Raw genomic sequence first — 20464 nt, forward strand, 5'->3', positions numbered from 1 at the left:
ACACACGCAAGCTACCTTAACAGACTCACACACACATACGTACACACACAAACACACGCAAGCTACCTTAACAGACTCACACACACATACGTACACACACAAACACACGCAAGGTACCTTAACAGACTCACACACACAAACACACGCGAGCTACCTTAACAGACTCACACACACACATACGTACACACACAAACACACGCAAGCTACCTTAACAGACTCACACACACATCACACGCAAGCTACCTTAACAGACTCACACACACAAACACACGCAAGCTACCTTAACAGACTCACACACACATACGTACACACACAAACACACGCAAGCCACCTTAACAGACTCACACACACATACGTAAACACACAAACACACGCAAGCTACCTTAACAGACTCACACACACATACGTACACACACAAACACACGCAAGCCACCTTAACAGACTCACACACACATACGTACACACACAAACACACGCAAGCTACCGTAACAGACTCACACACACAAACACACACAAGCTACCTTAACAGACTCACACACACAAACACACGCAAGCTACCTTAACAGACTCACACACACAAACACACGCAAGCCACCTTAACAGACTCACACACACATACGTACACACACAAACACACGCAAGCCACCTTAAAAGACTCACACACACAAACACACGCAAGCTACCTTAACAGACTCACACACACATAGGTACACGCACAAACACACGCAAGCTACCTTAACAGACTCACACACACAAACACACGCAAGCTACCTTAACAGACTCACACACACATACGTACACACACAAACACACGCAAGCTACCTTAACAGACTCACACGCACACACGTACACACACAAACACACACAAGCTACCTTAACAGACTCACACACACATACTTACACACACAAACACACGCAAGCTACCTTAACAGACTCACACACACATACGTACACACACAAACACACGCAAGGTACCTTAACAGACTCACACACACACAAACACACGCAAGCTACCTTAACAGACTCACACACACATACGAACACACACAAACACACGCAAGCTACCTTAACATACTCACCCACACAAACTTACACACACAAACACACGCAAGCTACCTTAACAGACTCACACACACATACGTACACACACAAACACACGCAAGCTACCTTAACAGACTCACACACACATACGTACACACACAAACACACGCAAGCCACCTTAACAGACTCACACACACATACGTACACACACAAACACACGCAAGCTACCTTAACAGACTCACACACACATACGTACACACACAAACACACGCAAGCCACCTTAACAGACTCACACAAACACACGCAAGCTACCTTAACAGACTCACACACACATACGTACACACACAAACACACGCAAGCTACCTTAACAGACTCACACACACACATACGTACACACACAAACACACGCAAGCTACCTTAACAGACTCACGTACACACACAAACACACGCAAGCTACCTTAACAGACTCACACACACAACACACGCAAGCTACCTTAACAGACTCACACACACAAACACACGCAAGCTACCTTAACAGACTCACACACACATACGTACACACACAAGCACACGCAAGCTACCTTAACAGACTCACACACACATACGTACACACACAAACACACGCAAGCTACCTTAACAGACTCACACACACATACGTACACACACAAACACACGCAAGCTACCTTAACATACTCACCCACACAAACTTACACACACAAACACACGCAAGCTACCTTAACAGACTCACACACACAAACACACGCTAGCCACCTTAACAGACTCACACACACAAACACACGCAAGCTACCTTAACAGACTCACACACACATACGTACACACACAAACACACGCAAGCTACCTTAACAGACTCACACACACATACGTACACACACAAACACACGCAAGCTACCTTAACATACTCACAAACACATACGTACACACACAAACACACGCAAGCTACCTTAACAGACTCACACACACATACGTACACACACAAACACACGCAAGCTACCTTAACAGACTCACACACACAAACACACGCAAACTACCTTAACAGACTCACACACACAAACACACGCAAGCTACCTTAACAGACTCACACACACATACGTACACACACAAACACACGCAAGCTACCTTAACAGACTCACACACACATACGTACACACACAAACACACGCAAGGTACCTTAACAGACTCACACACACAAACACACGCGAGCTACCTTAACAGACTCACACACACACATACGTACACACACAAACACACGCAAGCTACCTTAACAGACTCACACACACATCACACGCAAGCTACCTTAACAGACTCACACACACAAACACACGCAAGCTACCTTAACAGACTCACACACACATACGTACACACACAAACACACGCAAGCCACCTTAACAGACTCACACACACATACGTAAACACACAAACACACGCAAGCTACCTTAACAGACTCACACACACATACGTACACACACAAACACACGCAAGCCACCTTAACAGACTCACACACACATACGTACACACACAAACACACGCAAGCTACCGTAACAGACTCACACACACAAACACACACAAGCTACCTTAACAGACTCACACACACAAACACACGCAAGCTACCTTAACAGACTCACACACACAAACACACGCAAGCCACCTTAACAGACTCACACACACATACGTACACACACAAACACACGCAAGCCACCTTAAAAGACTCACACACACAAACACACGCAAGCTACCTTAACAGACTCACACACACATAGGTACACGCACAAACACACGCAAGCTACCTTAACAGACTCACACACACAAACACACGCAAGCTACCTTAACAGACTCACACACACATACGTACACACACAAACACACGCAAGCTACCTTAACAGACTCACACGCACACACGTACACACACAAACACACACAAGCTACCTTAACAGACTCACACACACATACTTACACACACAAACACACGCAAGCTACCTTAACAGACTCACACACACATACGTACACACACAAACACACGCAAGGTACCTTAACAGACTCACACACACACAAACACACGCAAGCTACCTTAACAGACTCACACACACATACGAACACACACAAACACACGCAAGCTACCTTAACATACTCACCCACACAAACTTACACACACAAACACACGCAAGCTACCTTAACAGACTCACACACACATACGTACACACACAAACACACGCAAGCTACCTTAACAGACTCACACACACATACGTACACACACAAACACACGCAAGCCACCTTAACAGACTCACACACACATACGTACACACACAAACACACGCAAGCTACCTTAACAGACTCACACACACATACGTACACACACAAACACACGCAAGCCACCTTAACAGACTCACACAAACACACGCAAGCTACCTTAACAGACTCACACACACATACGTACACACACAAACACACGCAAGCTACCTTAACAGACTCACACACACACATACGTACACACACAAACACACGCAAGCTACCTTAACAGACTCACGTACACACACAAACACACGCAAGCTACCTTAACAGACTCACACACACAACACACGCAAGCTACCTTAACAGACTCACACACACAAACACACGCAAGCTACCTTAACAGACTCACACACACATACGTACACACACAAGCACACGCAAGCTACCTTAACAGACTCACACACACATACGTACACACACAAACACACGCAAGCTACCTTAACAGACTCACACACACATACGTACACACACAAACACACGCAAGCTACCTTAACATACTCACCCACACAAACTTACACACACAAACACACGCAAGCTACCTTAACAGACTCACACACACAAACACACGCTAGCCACCTTAACAGACTCACACACACAAACACACGCAAGCTACCTTAACAGACTCACACACACATACGTACACACACAAACACACGCAAGCTACCTTAACAGACTCACACACACATACGTACACACACAAACACACGCAAGCCACCTTAACAGACTCACACACACAAACACACGCAAGCTACCTTAACAGACTCACACACACATACGTACACACACAAACACACGCAAGCTACCTTAACAGACTCACACACACAAACACACGCAAGCTACCTTAACAGACTCACACACACATACGTACACACACAAACACACGCAAGCTACCTTAACAGACTCACACACACAAACACACGCAAGCTACCTTAACAGACTCACACACACATACGTACACACACAAACACACGCAAGCTACCTTAACAGACTCACACACACATACGTACACACACAAACAGACGCAAGCTACCTTAACAGACTCACACACACATACGTACACACACAAACACACGCAAGGTACCTTAACAGACTCACACACACATACGTACACACACAAACACACGCAAGCTACCTTAACAGACTCACACACACATACGTACACACACAAACACATGCAAGCTACCTTAACAGACTCACACACACACATGTACACACACAAACACACGCAAGCTACCTTAACAGACTCACACACACAACACACGCAAGCTACCTTAACAGACTCTCACACATACGTACACACACAAACACACGCAGGCCACCTTAACCGACTCACACACACAAACACACGCAAGCTACCTTAACAGACTCACACACACATACGTACACACAAACACACGCAAGCTACCTTAACAGACTCACACACACATACGTACACACACAAACACACGCAAACTACCTTAACAGACTCACACACACATACGTAAACACACAAACACACGCAAGCTACCTTAACAGACTCACACACACATACGTACACACACAAACACACGCAAGCTACCTTAACATACTCACAAACACATACGTACACACACAAACACACGCAAGCTACCTTAACAGACTCACACACACATACGTACACACACAAACACACGCAAGCTACCTTAACAGACTCACACACACAAACACACGCAAACTACCTTAACAGACTCACACACACAAACACACGCAAGCTACCTTAACAGACTCACACACACATACGTACACACACAAACACACGCAAGCTACCTTAACAGACTCACACACACATACGTACACACACAAACACACGCAAGGTACCTTAACAGACTCACACACACAAACACACGCGAGCTACCTTAACAGACTCACACACACACATACGTACACACACAAACACACGCAAGCTACCTTAACAGACTCACACACACATCACACGCAAGCTACCTTAACAGACTCACACACACAAACACACGCAAGCTACCTTAACAGACTCACACACACATACGTACACACACAAACACACGCAAGCCACCTTAACAGACTCACACACACAAACACACGCAAGCTACCTTAACAGACTCACACACACATACGTAAACACACAAACACACGCAAGCTACCTTAACAGACTCACACACACATACGTACACACACAAACACACGCAAGCCACCTTAACAGACTCACACACACATACGTACACACACAAACACACGCAAGCTACCGTAACAGACTCACACACACAAACACACACAAGCTACCTTAACAGACTCACACACACAAACACACGCAAGCTACCTTAACAGACTCACACACACAAACACACGCAAGCCACCTTAACAGACTCACACACACATACGTACACACACAAACACACGCAAGCCACCTTAACAGACTCACACACACAAACACACGAAGCTACCTTAACAGACTCACACACACATAGGTACACGCACAAACACACGCAAGCTACCTTAACAGACTCACACACACATACGTGCACACACAAACAAATGCAAGCTACCTTAACAGACTCACACACACACAAACACACGCAAGCTACCTTAACAGACTCACACACACAAACACACGCAAGCTACCTTAACAGACTCACACACACATACGTACACACACAAACACACGCAAGCTACCTTAACAGACTCACACGCACACACGTACACACACAAACACACACAAGCTACCTTAACAGACTCACACACACATACTTACACACACAAACACACGCAAGCTACCTTAACAGACTCACACACACACGTACACACACAAACTTAAAACCTTGGTTATCACCCACACGCACGCACGTACGCACACACAAACACACGCTAGCACGCACGCACGCACACCGAACCAAACCTACACCCACGCACACCCACTCGTCCTTTTCCTCTCACCTCGAATGGTTGCTTAGCAACAGCACATATTGCAAGATTGTTTACAATGCCCAGAATATGCTTGAGCTCAGGGGGATGAGAGAAAGCTAGACGATGCAATCTCACTTGAGATGGAAATAAAGATTCAATGGTTTAGCACCTTACAGGCACAAAGGAAATTCAGCGAGCGATTGACCCTGAAAAGTGCATAAAAGTGCACGAAGCATTAACAGCATATCAATCACACAGGTGTGGCACTGTGAACTATCTCCTTCACAGCACATGATCCTGCATGTAATTGTCTAAGTGTTGACTGGACCACTGAACTGGTATTCGACATGAGTCGGAGGGCCGTGTAAGCCCACTAAGCTAAAGGCATGTTACCGTCCCACCCACATGGCGGAGTTGATCCTGTAAATATGAATGTAGCTTAATCAAAAGCATGTTACCTCACTGAGCTGTAGCTTAGGCATGTTAGTCCACCGAACTTGCACAAGTGCCTTGGTTTGTGGGAGCCGAAACGGCGCACAGGAGCCGGAGCAGATCTCCTGTTTCGGTAGCGTGAGGCAGCTTGATGTACAAGTACACACCCTGGACAGGACGCTAGTCTATAACAGGGCCTCACCCACAGATCAAATCAAAATCACATTTTATTTGTCACATGCGCCAAACACAACAAGTGAAGACCTTACAGTGAAATGCTGACTTGCTCTTCCCCAACATGCAGAGTTAAATAAGACATCTCCTTCATGTTGAAAATCTAACCAACAAGTTTCAAAGTTATTCGTCATGTGTACAGGACACAACAGGCGTAAAACAGTACCGTGAAATGTTTACTTGCGAGCTCTTCCCCAACAGTGCAGAAAAAAACGAACAAAAAGAACACGAGGAACAGGAAGATAAGATTGCAAGTATATACAGATCAGTGCCAGTACCATATCCAATGTGCAAGGGGCCACTCAGGCCACTAAGATACTAAAAGGCTGTGTACTCACATGACAGTGTTGATCCCAGAGAGCTGTTGGAACATCTGTAGTCCACATCCCACCAGGAGTGCTCTCCGTGTGGGGGGGTAGGTCAGCATCCTCCAGATCACAGGGCCATCTGGACACGGACACACACACGGACACACACACACACACACACACACACACACAGGAGCAGAGGTTAGGATAGACCTTTTGATCATCATCAGCCTATCAACGGACAAACACAACACACATGAAACAGGCCAACAGCGATACCAACAAGTGGCTGAAGTTAGTTCTGTTTGGTCTGAAAGTAAAGTTGTGTCTGAGGCAGCAGCAGAAGGCTGCTATAGCAGGCTTATAGCTGAGACCTTCAAACAGAGACTCCAGGGAGTACCACTCATAATAGGACAGAACGTCTGGACAGGTATGCAGAGCTTTGATAAAGAGACTCACACACTGACACACTCACACACAAGAATGGACAAATATCGACACACACACACAGACACAGTTACACAGACGCACGCTGACAAACACAGACAAACACACACATACACACAGTGTTGGAGGGGAGCAGCTGTGAGTGGGTGGATGCTTGCTGGGCTGGGAAGAGCTCCTTTAGCTCCCAGACAGGCTGAACACACACACACACACACACACACACACACACACACACACACACACACACACACGCACAGCTACCGGACAGCGCCCCACTGAAACAGAAAACACTCTCCCCAGGACCAGTCACAGCAGGATCTCCCGAGAACCAATCAACACTGACCGAGCCACTCTGCATCCAGCCACACTCCCCGGGGGGACCAATCAAATCACGCTGTTCTTCCCAGCACAACGCTTTCTGGCTATTACTGCTGTCATTATCTTTGAATGCATGTATGGATGTCTCATCTTATGCCTCATAAGCTTAGCTATGTTATTAATCAAAATAGAGATCTGTTCATATCGTGTGTATCACAAAATAATACAAAGATATCATAGACCGTCATGGAAGTTGACAGTCTCCAAATGTTACCGGTACACCTTATTATTACTAGCCGACGGGAGTGAATGTTGACGTGGACTGTGTGCTTGTGTTTATCAACTGCGTGAGCAAAGTGAGTGTGGACGTGAGCTGCCAGGTTACAAATGCAGCCATCAGAAACTGGGAGGAAGTGATGTGTTTATGAGAGGCAACAATTTGCAGGGCGCTAACATTGTAGAGGCAGGATTGAATGGCCCCCAGGAGACAATACCAGAGGACAGAGAGCTGATTAGCTGCAGCTCAGATCCTGAGACATGGACAGACAGATCACCGTGAACCAACTGACCTAGGTTATGGGTGTGTTAATGAATGAAGCGCTAACTTCACAGAGATGCACAAACACACACACAGACTGATAATCACAAACACGTGCTGCTTGTAAATACATTCACAAATCTTGTTTGCCAGCGGACGGGTAAACCAAACCAAGCTGTGCCGGTTGCACCTTTGCAGCCTATTCCTGCTTTGACAAACATTTCAGCAGGGTTCTGGTGGACTGCGTTGGTCCTTTGCCCAAAGCCAAGAGTGGCAAACAGTTTCACTTAACCATCACGTGCACTGCAACTCGTTTCCCTGAGGCAATTCCACTGAGGAAAGTTACTGTAGGGTGAGCAGTCAATAGGTTTTGTGTTTTGCGTTTAGCTAGTGTGTTGCCCTGGCTCACAATTTATTTTGACTGCACGTTCTGTATTGTTTGGGCTCGTTCCAAGAGGACACGAGTTATAGAAACGTAAGTATGTTTTTTTTTACATTTGTGAAAGTTAGGCATCTATAAATAAGAACATAATTTATATATATACAGTAGCAGTCAAAAGTTGGGACACACCTACTCACTCAAGGATTTTTCTTTATTTTTACTATTTTCTACATTGTAAAATAAATTAGACATCTTTTGCCTTGATGACAGCTTTACTAACTATTGGCATTCTCTCAACCAGCTTCATGAGGTAGTCAGTCACCTGGTGCATTTCAAATAACAGGTGCCGTGTTAAAAGTTCATTTGAGGAATTTATTTCCTTCTTAATGCATTTGAGCCAATCGGTTGTGTTGTGACAAGGTACAGTAGGGGTGGTATACTGTCGTGGAAATTTCCTTAATTACCAAATGATGAGAGAGAAAATCACACACCAGTCAGAGTTATGCTTAATCTTCACCTTTAATAATAATTAAGCTTTTGCAATAGCATTTTGACTTTCAACAGTTCAGTATCTCTAATGAAAAGTTAAGAGTGGTCAACATAATGGCAACTGAGATCTTTTATAGCAAAGATCCACCCCCCTAGTCGACATGACAAACCACAGCTCTTTAGGAACATTTACACAAAGAAAGACTTTACTTCTGAGAGGAGTATCCCATAGCCAGACAGCATTGGCTATAAATTATCGTTCAGTTTGGTCTCCTAAACGAAGCTCTTATCTCGTTCTTGGTACATTACCTCATCCAATGGCATATATCAATTGTCAATACTAGACACCCCCATCTCAAATACAACCCCTCCTGGACAAGCTCACGGAGAGGAGAGTGAGCCTCTAGGTCAAGTTAAGGCCAACCTCAGAGGGAACATAGAATGGTTCCAGACACTGTCATCCTCCTCTCCCCGAGGAGAAAAGTAGGGAGTGACTGGCACACAGACATTGTGGAGCCAAGAGATAATTGGTTCCCCCTCAATCATCCCTTCACATGGTTTAAAAGATACATTTACATATGAAGACAAGCTTGACCTTTCCCCTTTCTGGGGCCCAAGTAACTGAGCCCTGACAGAGAAAGGATAACTGCAAACGGCCAACACTATAGTACAAAAAGAGCCTCAATCTGGCTCTGATGCCAAGGTGAAGGGTGACGTATGGGCCCAACAGATCAAATGGTTGCGGACAGCAGACGGAGCGTACAGACGCCCAGCTGGACATTGGGGGGGGGGAGTGGGCTCTGTTAGTAACACCCACTCAATGTCCGCGTCCAGCTCCCACACTACCGGTGCCACCAGGCAAGAGGCCGGAAGTATGGGAGTGGGATCCATGGGCCGCTCCTCTGTGTCATACATCCGGGACAGTGAGTCTGCCTTAGCCTTCTGGGAACCTGGTCTGTAGGACAGGGTGAAGACAAAACGGGTAAAGAACATGGCCCACCTTGCCTGGCGATGGTTCAGTCTCCTCGCCACCCGTTTTGGTGTTTAGTCCCCTTAAGCCAATGTCTCCACGCCTTCAAGGCCTTGACGACAGCCAACAGCTCCGGGTCCCCCACAGCATAGTTTCGCTCCGCCGGGCTGAGCTTCTTCGAAAAGAAGGCACAGGGGCGGAGCTTTGGTGGCGTACCTGAGCGCTGAGAGAGCACGGCTCCTATCCCAGCCTCGGACGCGTCTACCTCCACTATGAACGCCAAAGGGGGACCCGGATGAGCCAGCACCGGAGCCGAGGTAAACAGAGCCCTCAGCTGACCAAAAGCCCTGTCCGCCTCAGCCAACCACTGCAAACGCACCGGTCCCCCCTTCAGCAGTGAGGTAATGGGAGCCGCTGCCTGACCAAAACCCCGGATAAACCTCCGGTAGTAGTTGGCAAACCCTAAAAACTGCTGCACTTACTTTACTGTGGTGGGAGTCAGCCAATTAAGCACGGCTGAAATGCGGTCACTCTCCATCTCCACCCCTGAAGTGGAAATGCAGTACCCTAGGAAGGAGACAGACTGTTGAAAGAACAGGCATTTCTCCATCAGTCGACCAAGAACAGGTTATGCTCCAACAGTCGACCAAGCACCCTGTGCACCAGGGACACATGCTCGGCGCGTGTAGCGAGTATATCAGAATGTCTGCGATATACACCATAACACCCTGTCCGTGCAGGTCCCGGAAAATCTTGTCTACAAAAGCCTGGAAGACTAATGGAGCATTCTTCAACCTGTACGGCATGACGAGGTTCTCATAGTGCCCTGAGGTGGTACTAAATGCCGTCTTCCACTCGTACCCCTCCCGGATACGCACCAGGCTGTAGGCGCTCCTGAGATCCAATTTTGTGAAGAAACGCGCCTCGTACATTGACTCGATCACACTGGCGATGAGAGGTAGCGGATAACTGTACCTTACAGTGATGTACAGCCGAATGTACCCCTGCCTCAGAGATTCGGAGACATGTGTTTCCATAGCCGCCATATCCTAATGCGACAAGGGATACACCTGACTACAGGGAAGTGCTGCGTCTACCAGGAGATTTATCGCACAATCCCCCGTCGATGGGGTTGGTAATCTTACAGAAGGCGAGAGCCAAATCGCCATATTCAGTGGGGATGTGCACGGTGGAGACCTGGTCTGGACTTTACAACATAGTAGCACTGACGGAATCCCCTAAACACCTCCCCAAGCAATTTCGTGACCACCCCGTGAGAGCCCTCTGTTGTCACGAAATAGTGGGGTCATGACAGGCCAACCAGGGTAGGCCCAGTACCACTTGAAACGCAGGAGAATCAATAAGGAAGAGACTGATTCTCTCCTTGTGACCCTCCTGCGGAACCAGGCCTCCCTGGATTAGCCCTGACCCTAATGGTCGACTATCTAGGGCGTGCACAGGGAAAGGCATATCCACAGGAACAATGGGGATCCCTAAACTATGGGCAAATGATCTGTCAATAAAATTCCCAGCTGCGCCTGAATCTACAAGCGCCTTATGCTGGGAATGCGGGGAAAACTCAGGAAAATTAATAAACACATACATGTGAGCAACAGGGTGCTCTGGGTGAGCCTGGTACCGACTCACCTGGGGTGACACGAGAGTGCCCTGCCTGCTGCCTCGACTCCCAGAGGAACCTCCCCAGCACCGACCGGCAGTGTGCCCTCCGCGGCCACAGATGGTGCATGGATCGGCCCCTCCTCCGGTCGCCCTAATTACAGCACCTCCCAGCTCCATGGGCGTTGGAGCGGTGGTGCTGGGGAATGGAATCGACAGACCCCGATCTCGACATCCGCGGGTAGCCAGCAGGTTATTCGGCCTTATGGACACCAGCTGGTCGAAGGTCAGAGTAGTGTCCCTGCAGGCCAACTCCCGACGGACGTCCTCATGCAAACTACAACGGTAGTGATCGATCAGGGCCATGTGGTTCCACCCCGCGCCGGCGGCCAGGATCCAGAAGTTCAATGCAAACTCCTGTGTGCTCCTCGTCACCTGCCTCAGGTGCACGAGACGAATGACTCGAATTGGTCCAGCATCGCTCCTCCTTCCTCCCATACGGCGTTGACCCAATCCAGGGCTTTCCCTGAGAGACAGGAGACGAGGGCGGACACACTCTCGCGGCCCGAAGGGGCCGGTTGCACGGTCGCCAGGTAGAGTTCCAGTTGGAGTAGGAAACCCTGACATCCCGCTGCCTTCCCATCGTACTCCCTCGGAAGGGAGAGCCGAATCCCACTGGAACCGGGTGAAGGAGGTGTGATCAGTGGTGTCCTTGGTTGTGCTGATGGAGGCGCTGGAGGAACTCCTCTTCTCTTCCAGTGCTCCAAAGTCTGTAGGACGTGATCCATAGCGGTGACGAGATGTTGTAGCATCGCCTCATGCTGCTGGACGCGCTTCTCAACCCCTAGTACCAGGGTAACTGCTCGTGCTGACTCCATTTGAGGTGCGTGTTTCTGTCAGGCTGTGAGTAACTGGTGCATGGAATCAGGCGCAGGAGAGCAGAGATGAGTGTACAAGGTAATTTATTCCATGAACAGCACCAGTTTAAACAAATACTAAAGGTGTGTGAAATACCGGTCACTCGTAAATAACGGGCGAAATAACGAACCCGGCACACAATACCAGCCAACAAGTAACGACCTGAACGCTGCCCGAACAAGGAGAGGGACCAACTTCGGCGGAAGTAGTGACACCAAGTCCCTATTATGTATTAAAAAAACACAAGCGCAGTTGCAAAAACCATCAAGCGCTATGATGAAACTAGCCTTCATCAGGACCGCCACAGGAAAGAAAGACCCAGAGTTACCTCTGCTGCAGAGGATAAGTTCATTAGAATTACCAGCCTCAGATTTCAGCCCAAATAAATGCTGCACAGAGTTCAAGTAACAGACACATCTCAACAACAACGGTTCAGAGGAGACTGCGTGATTCAGGCCTTGAAAAAAACTACTAAAAGGACACCAATAAGAAGAACAGACTTGCTTGGGCCAAGAAACACGAGCAATGGACATTAGACCGGTGGAAATCTGTCCTTTGGTCTGATGAGTCCACATTTGAGATTTTTGGTTCCAACCGCCGTGTCTTTGTGAGACGCAGAGTAGGTAAACAGATGATCTCCGCATGTGTGGTTCCCACAGTGAAGCATGGAGGAGGTGTGATGGTGATTTGCTGGCGACACGGTCATGATTTATTTAGAATTGAAGGCACACTTAACCAGCATGGCTACCACAGCATTCTGCAGCGTTACGCCATCCCAGTTGGTTTGTGCTTAGAGGGACTATCATTTGTTTTTCAACAGGACAATGACCCAACACACCTGCAGGCTGTGTAAGTGCTATTTGACCAAGAAGGAGAGTGATGGAGTGCTGCATCAGATGACCTGGCTTTTACAATCACTCGACCTCAACCCAATTGAGATGGTTTGGGATGAGTTGGACCGCAGAGTGAAGGAAAAGCAGCCAACAAGTAATCAGCATATGTGGGAACTCCTTCAAGACTGTTGGAAAAGCATTCCAGGTGAAGCTGGTTGAGAGAATGCCAATAGTGTTTCATCTTACATTTAATTGTTGACACCCAGTAGACTCCATGTTTACATTGGAGAAGGCGACGCATTTAAGTTGATCATGTTGTGAGGTGGAAGTTGTTTTCTGTTGGTGGTGAGCAAACTTGTCTCAGGAAAATATAGGACATATTTGTTGTCTTAAGGGGGAAGGTGTTACAGGCGTTGGTTTTTCCATTTAGTTTTGTGGGGGGTTTTCTTTTGTTTGCCTCTTCTTCTTCTCTTCTTCTCTTCTTCTCTTCTTCACACACACACACACACACACACACACACACACACACACACACACACACACAGAGCTCCACTCTAACCTAATCAGAGAAATAATGTGTTCAGCAAGAGGGAGAGAGGTGATAGAGCGGGGAGAGGGGAATAGCAGGGCGAGGGACAGATAGAGATAAATGGGAAGCTATACTCACTCAAATGAACCCTACGTTACAGTTTTTTTACAATCACTTTGGCACGTATTTCGGAACCTTGATGTAATTTTTCAAAACTCTAGGCACAAAACTCACAACCAATGATCAAAAAGCACATTTTTCAAAACTCTAACACTTTTTCCAATGGCTTGGATACAATACACATAAAGCTAAGATCATTTGTTTCTTTGAACGAAAATCACCTGTTCAAAATGACACAACTTAACATCAAAGTATTACCATTTCATAATTAAGTTCACACATTACATCTGAGATGACTGCCTATTCATTGATACAACTGCATCATGAAAATTTCAGGATAACGAGATCCATTGACACCAATTACCGTGGAATATGAACCAATTGGACTACATTATCTATGGATGTAATAATCCATCATCATTCTTTAACAGACACTGTTTCTATGGTCCCATGTACCACTTTCCCAGAACACGTTTTCAGATTTGACATTACTGTACACTCACCGGACACTTTACTCGGTTCACCTATCTAGTACTGGGTAGGACCCCCTTTTGCCTCCACAACAGCCTGAACTATTCACGGTGTTGTACGTTAAGAGATGCCCTTCTGCACACCACTGTTTTAAACAGCTGTTAGTTGAGCAGTTGTGGCCTTTCTGTTAGCTTGAATGAGTCTGGACATTCTCCTCTGACCTCTCTCATTAACAAGGTGGTTTTGCCCACAGAACTGCCGCTCACTGAATGTGTTTTGTTTATCGCACCGTTCTCTGTAAACTCTAGACACTGTAGTGCATAAAAATCCCGGGAAGGCAGCTGTTTCTGAGATGCTGGAATCACCGTGTGTGGCATCAACAATCATACCACGGTCAAAGTTGCTTAGATTACGCATCTTGCCCGTTCTAATGTTAGGTCGAACAACAACTCTCTACTCTATATACTCTATATATTGAGTTGCAGGCAGCCACATGATTCGCTGTTCGAATGTAACCTTCCTTGATGGGCTAAATCAAGTCTGTAGAGCTGATGGCATGACCTATGTCATTGTGTGGGATAATGTCAAGTTCCACCATGCTCAAATGCTGCAAGCTTGGTTTCAGGCCCATCCACAATTTACCACCCTGTACTTACCCCCATACTCTCCTTTCTTAAAACCCGATTGAGGAATTTCTCTCCACATGGAGGTGGAAGGTACATGACAAACAAACAAGCCACCCTTCTCCAGGCCATGGATGACTCATGCAATGACATCACGGCAGACCAGTGTCAGGCCGGGATTCGCCATGCCCGTAGATTCTTCCCAAGATGTTTGGCTAATGAAAACATCCATTGTGATGTGGATGAGAACCTGTGGCCAAATCCACAAGACAGGGTTGAGGGAAGTACAGTAATCAATCCTTTGTTTTGCTTTTTACAGTAAGCCAAGTGAGGAACACTGCAGTTGATGTTTTACTGTAGTTTTTTTCATTTTTTTGTAGCCAATTATTTTTGCTTTGATTCAAAGAAACCTATCAGTGATTTTATTGTATTTCATCAATACATTTCAGATTTTGTTCAATTCATTTTTTGTTCACAGTTTGTCCACAGATTTTGTTCACAGTTTGTCCACTGTGTCTGTAGTATTCTCTTTACTAGTCCTTTTACAGTGACGTATTTACGTGTAGTACCATAATGAAACGGATCACATATTTTGTACTACAATATTTAATGATTGGACGAACAACTACACAGTGAAACTATCGGTATCTTGTGTGTTGGTGATCTAAATGAATGTTCCTACGGTATTTCATGATAAATTCATTATTTGAACCAATGATTCTGCAAGTGCAAGGTTTCTTTAAAGATACGAATGCACAATGCAATGTTTTGAACATTGGACAGCCTTGTGTTACAAGTGATGACCATTTTGAGTTTTGTGTCTAGAGTTTTGAAAGACTACCACAAGGTTCTGAAATTAGTGCCAAAGGAATTGTAAATTATTATTTTTTTTTTTAACTGTAGAATGGAAAGAAGGCAACAGGGCTGTGCTTTCCATCCTAATGCAGTGTTCATTTGAGTGAGTTTAGCTTCCAATGTATCTCTGTCCCCGTTGGTTCACGGCGGTCTGTCAGTCCAGGTAATGCTGTAACCATAAAAGGCGTTTTAGCCATGATACACGCACCACCTATCCTTTAAAAGTCTACCACAAAGACACTGGTCCTCTCTTTAATTTCATTCCATATTACTCATATCAAACCTACAGAGTGCAGAAGCCATCCAGTAAAACGGAAACACACTACACCCAGCTGAATTAAAACCTAATTAGTGTACAGTCAGATGAGGCCCAGTGTTATGGCGTCTTAATGAGAGCGATATCTTCTCCCCTTTGATATCCACCAATGGAATCCCCAATTATATAACTTCCCCATGGCAACCTTCGCCAGGGAAACACCCAAGCGACTCCAATTAGAGGGAATCTTCCAATGTTGGTATAGCGATGGCTTCATTAAGCAGGATGTTTTTATTCTGCACATCAAATAACGCAGAAATGGTTCCTAGTTGTTCTCTCATGGAACCTTCTGCACAGGCACCCGTCACTGTTTGATTACTACAGTGGAAACATTTCATTAAAACCATCTCTCTCACTGCCTGTCATAGGCTACTCAACGGAGAGTGACAGGGTGAACGTAGCCACAGTGCAGAGAGAGAGCGAGAGCGAGAGAGCGAGAGAGAGAGAGAGAGAGAGAGAGAGAGAGAGAGACCGCTTGACTACATGTTGATTATATTACTTTCCTCTGAGAAGGATTCAACTTTTCAGTATACTGATTAGGATTCCAATCCAGCTACTGATGAGCAATGGAGATTAATGTCCCTATCTTTTTAATTGATTCGTAAGTCATTTGTAAGGTTGTGGAAGGCCATCCTTTGTCGTCAATAGATAGTTTGATTGGGTTAGGGACAGACAGAAGTCAACCCAAGGAACGTAATGAAGCAAGCAATGGAACTCCCATTCTACAGGAAGATGAACAACACATTCCTTTCAGAGATGATGGGAAAAGCTCTTTCTGTCCCACATGTAATTTTACATAAGTGTCTAAGAGATTTCAGTAAGGTCAGTACATTTTCAGAAAACATTACTAGAAAGCAGAGCACCTTAATATTGACAGCCTCTTTCCCCTCTCCTCTTCAATCTCCCCTCTCCCCTTCTTCCCTCTCTTACACTCCCCTCCTCTTTCCTCACCCGTCTATCTCTCCTCCTTTCCAACTTTGTTGTTCCCTCTCTACAGATGTATAGGGGTAGCAGCTGGGTGGTTATCCGAGGGCACTGAAGCCGCTCCATAGGCGAAGATAGGCGAAGAGAGCCAAGCCAAGCCCAGTCAGACAGACAGTAAGACGGACACACGGACACATACTGTACCTTTGAGAGCACAGACACACATACAGTGCCTTCGGAGAGTATCCAGACCCCTTGACTTTTTCCACATTTGTTAAAAAATGTATTTAAAAAAGTATCCTCACCAATCTACACACAATACCCCATAATGACAAAGCAAAAACAGGTTTTTAGAAATGTTTGCAAATGTATATGTATATATATATATATATGTATATATGTATATATATATTTAAATTAAAAAATGAAATACCTTATAAGTATTCAGACCCTTTGCAATGCGACTCGAAACTGAGCTCAAGTGCATCCTGTTTCCATTAATCATCCTTGAGATGTTTCTACAACTTGATTGGAGTCCACCTGTGGTAAAATCAATTGATTGGACATGATTTGGAAAGGCAAACACGTGTGGATATAAGGTCCCACAGTTGACATAACAAAATCCAAGCCATGAGGTCAAAGAAATTGTCCGTAGTGCTCCGAGACAATATTGTGTCGAGGCACAGATCTGGGGAAGGATACCAAAAAATGCCTGCACCATCTTAAGACCCCAAGAACACAGTGGCCTGCATCATTTTTAAATGGCAGAAGTTTGGAACCATAAAGACTCTTCCTAGAGCTGTCCGCACGGCCAAACTGAGTAATCGGGGGCAAAGAACCTTGGTCAAGGAGGTGACCAAGAACTCGATGGTCACTCTGACAGAGCTCTAAAGTTCCTCTGTGGAGATGGGAGAACCTTCCAGTGTCACGCCCTGATCTGTTTCACCTGTCTTTGTGCTTGTCTCCACCCCCTCCAGGTGTCTCCCATCTTCCCCATTATCTCCTGTGTACCTTTACCCTTGTTTTCTGCTTGTCTGTTGCCAGTTCGTCTTGTTTGTCAAGCTTACCAGCGTTTGTCCTGTCAGCTCCTGTCTTTTACCAGACCCTCTTTTTCTCGCCCTCCTGTTTTTATTTTAACCTTGCCTGTCCTGACCCTGAACCCGTCCGCCTGACCACTCTGCCTGACCCTGATCCTAAGCCTGCCTGCCGTCCTGTACCTTTGCCTCTGTTGCTGTAATAAACATTGTTACTTTGACACGGTCTGAATCTGGCTCTTCCTGATATCCAGAAGGACAACCATCTCTGCAGCACTACACCAATTAGGCCTTCACTGTAGAGTGGCCAGACGGAAGCCACTCCTCAGTAAAAGGCACATGACAGCCCTCTTGGAGTTTGCCAAAAGGCACCTAAAGACTCTTAGGCCATGAGAAACAAGATTCTCTGGTCTGATGAAACCAAGACTGAACTCTTTGGCCTGAATGCCAAGCATCATGTTTGGAGGAAACCTGGCACCATGCCTTCGGTGGAGCATGGTGGTGGCAGCATCATGCTGTGGAGATGTTTTTCTGTGGCAGGGACTGAGAGATTAGTCAGGATTAAGGCAAAGATGAAAGGAGCAAAGTACAGAGAGATTCTTGATGAAAACCTGCTCCAGAGTGCTCAGGACCTCAGACTGGGGCGAAGGTTCACCTTCCAACAGGACAGCGACCCTAAGCACACAGCCAAGACAACGCAGGAGTGGCTTCGGGACAAGTCTCTGAATGTCCTTGAGTGGTCCAAAGGAGCCCAATCAAACATCTCTGGAGAGACTGAAAATAGCTGTGCAGCAACGCTCCCCATCCAACCTGACAGAGCTTGAGAAGATCTGCAGAGAAGAATGGGAGAAACTCCCCAAATACAGGTGTGCCAAGCTTGTAGTGTCATACCCAAGAAGACTCATGGCTGTAATTGCTTCCAAAGATGCTTCAACAAAGTACTGAGTAAAGGGTCTGAATACATATGTAAATGTGTTATTTCAGTGCAAAAAAATCTGTTTTTGTTTCATCATTATGTGGTATGTTGTGTGGATGGATGGAGGGGGGAAAAACGATTTTAGAATAAGGCAGTAACCTAACAAAACGTGGAAAAAGTCAAAGGGTCTGAATACACACACACACACACACACACACAGTTCGCCCAATTCTCCTAGTCTGTCTGGACTATCGGTTCCCTGACGTTGTCCTTTTGTCTGTGAACCTATCCCTGTGTGAGAGCTCTTCTGTCAAGGCTGTGAGACACAGATCTAGGGATCAATCCTTTATGATCAGGCCTGTTCTGTTCCGTAGCGTTTGGCTTTGTAGAAGAACAAACACTGACACTGAGTTACGGTCAATAACACTCTGCTGTCTTCTCAGGAGACACTGATACACAGTTTAACACGAGGGAGGAGAGAACAGAAGAACAGAAGACAAGAACACAATCAGGATGACAGAGGAGTAGGGGACATGACTTTACTTTGAAGATAAAAGAGTTTCCGATGTCAGTGCAAGGCCCGATGCTGTTTGAAAACCTCCCAGTGCAAACCGGCAAGTAAAACAAAGCAACAAACCATCTGACGGATCAACTGACAAATCAGGGGAGAGAGAGCTTGTCGCAGTGTCATTTCGTCATGCACGGCGAGAGCAGAGAGCCACAGTTGCATGGGTTTTCCCTTTGAGGTTGAAGTGTTGAGAAATCTTCTCTTCCTAGTTGGACATCTTTTCTCGGTTATGTAAGAGTTCAAAAAGGGGAGACTGGTGAGAGTTAGATCGCATTTCACACGGATAGCCAGGAGACAGGAGGGAGGCATCTTTAAAAAAACTGATCCACTCTCTAGCTCAGATTTAGTACTTGCGTCATTTAACAGTTAAGCGAGC

The 20464-nt window shown here is 46.1% G+C and overlaps 1 protein-coding gene across 1 annotated transcript in view; it reads right to left on the reverse strand.

Moving 5' to 3' along the window:
• Positions 1-20464, reverse strand: part of LOC110490175 (proton myo-inositol cotransporter) — a 79974-nt gene that overhangs the window by 25185 nt on the left and 34325 nt on the right. The window contains exon 4 of the mRNA XM_021563404.3: positions 7251-7359. Within this exon, the coding sequence (XP_021419079.3) occupies positions 7251-7359 (109 nt within the window). The remainder of the gene's footprint in view (positions 1-7250; positions 7360-20464) is intronic.

This window comes from Oncorhynchus mykiss, chromosome 15 (assembly GCF_057628025.1).
Source record: "Oncorhynchus mykiss isolate SJ-2025 chromosome 15, ASM5762802v1, whole genome shotgun sequence".
NCBI classification, from domain to species: domain Eukaryota; kingdom Metazoa; phylum Chordata; class Actinopteri; order Salmoniformes; family Salmonidae; genus Oncorhynchus; species Oncorhynchus mykiss.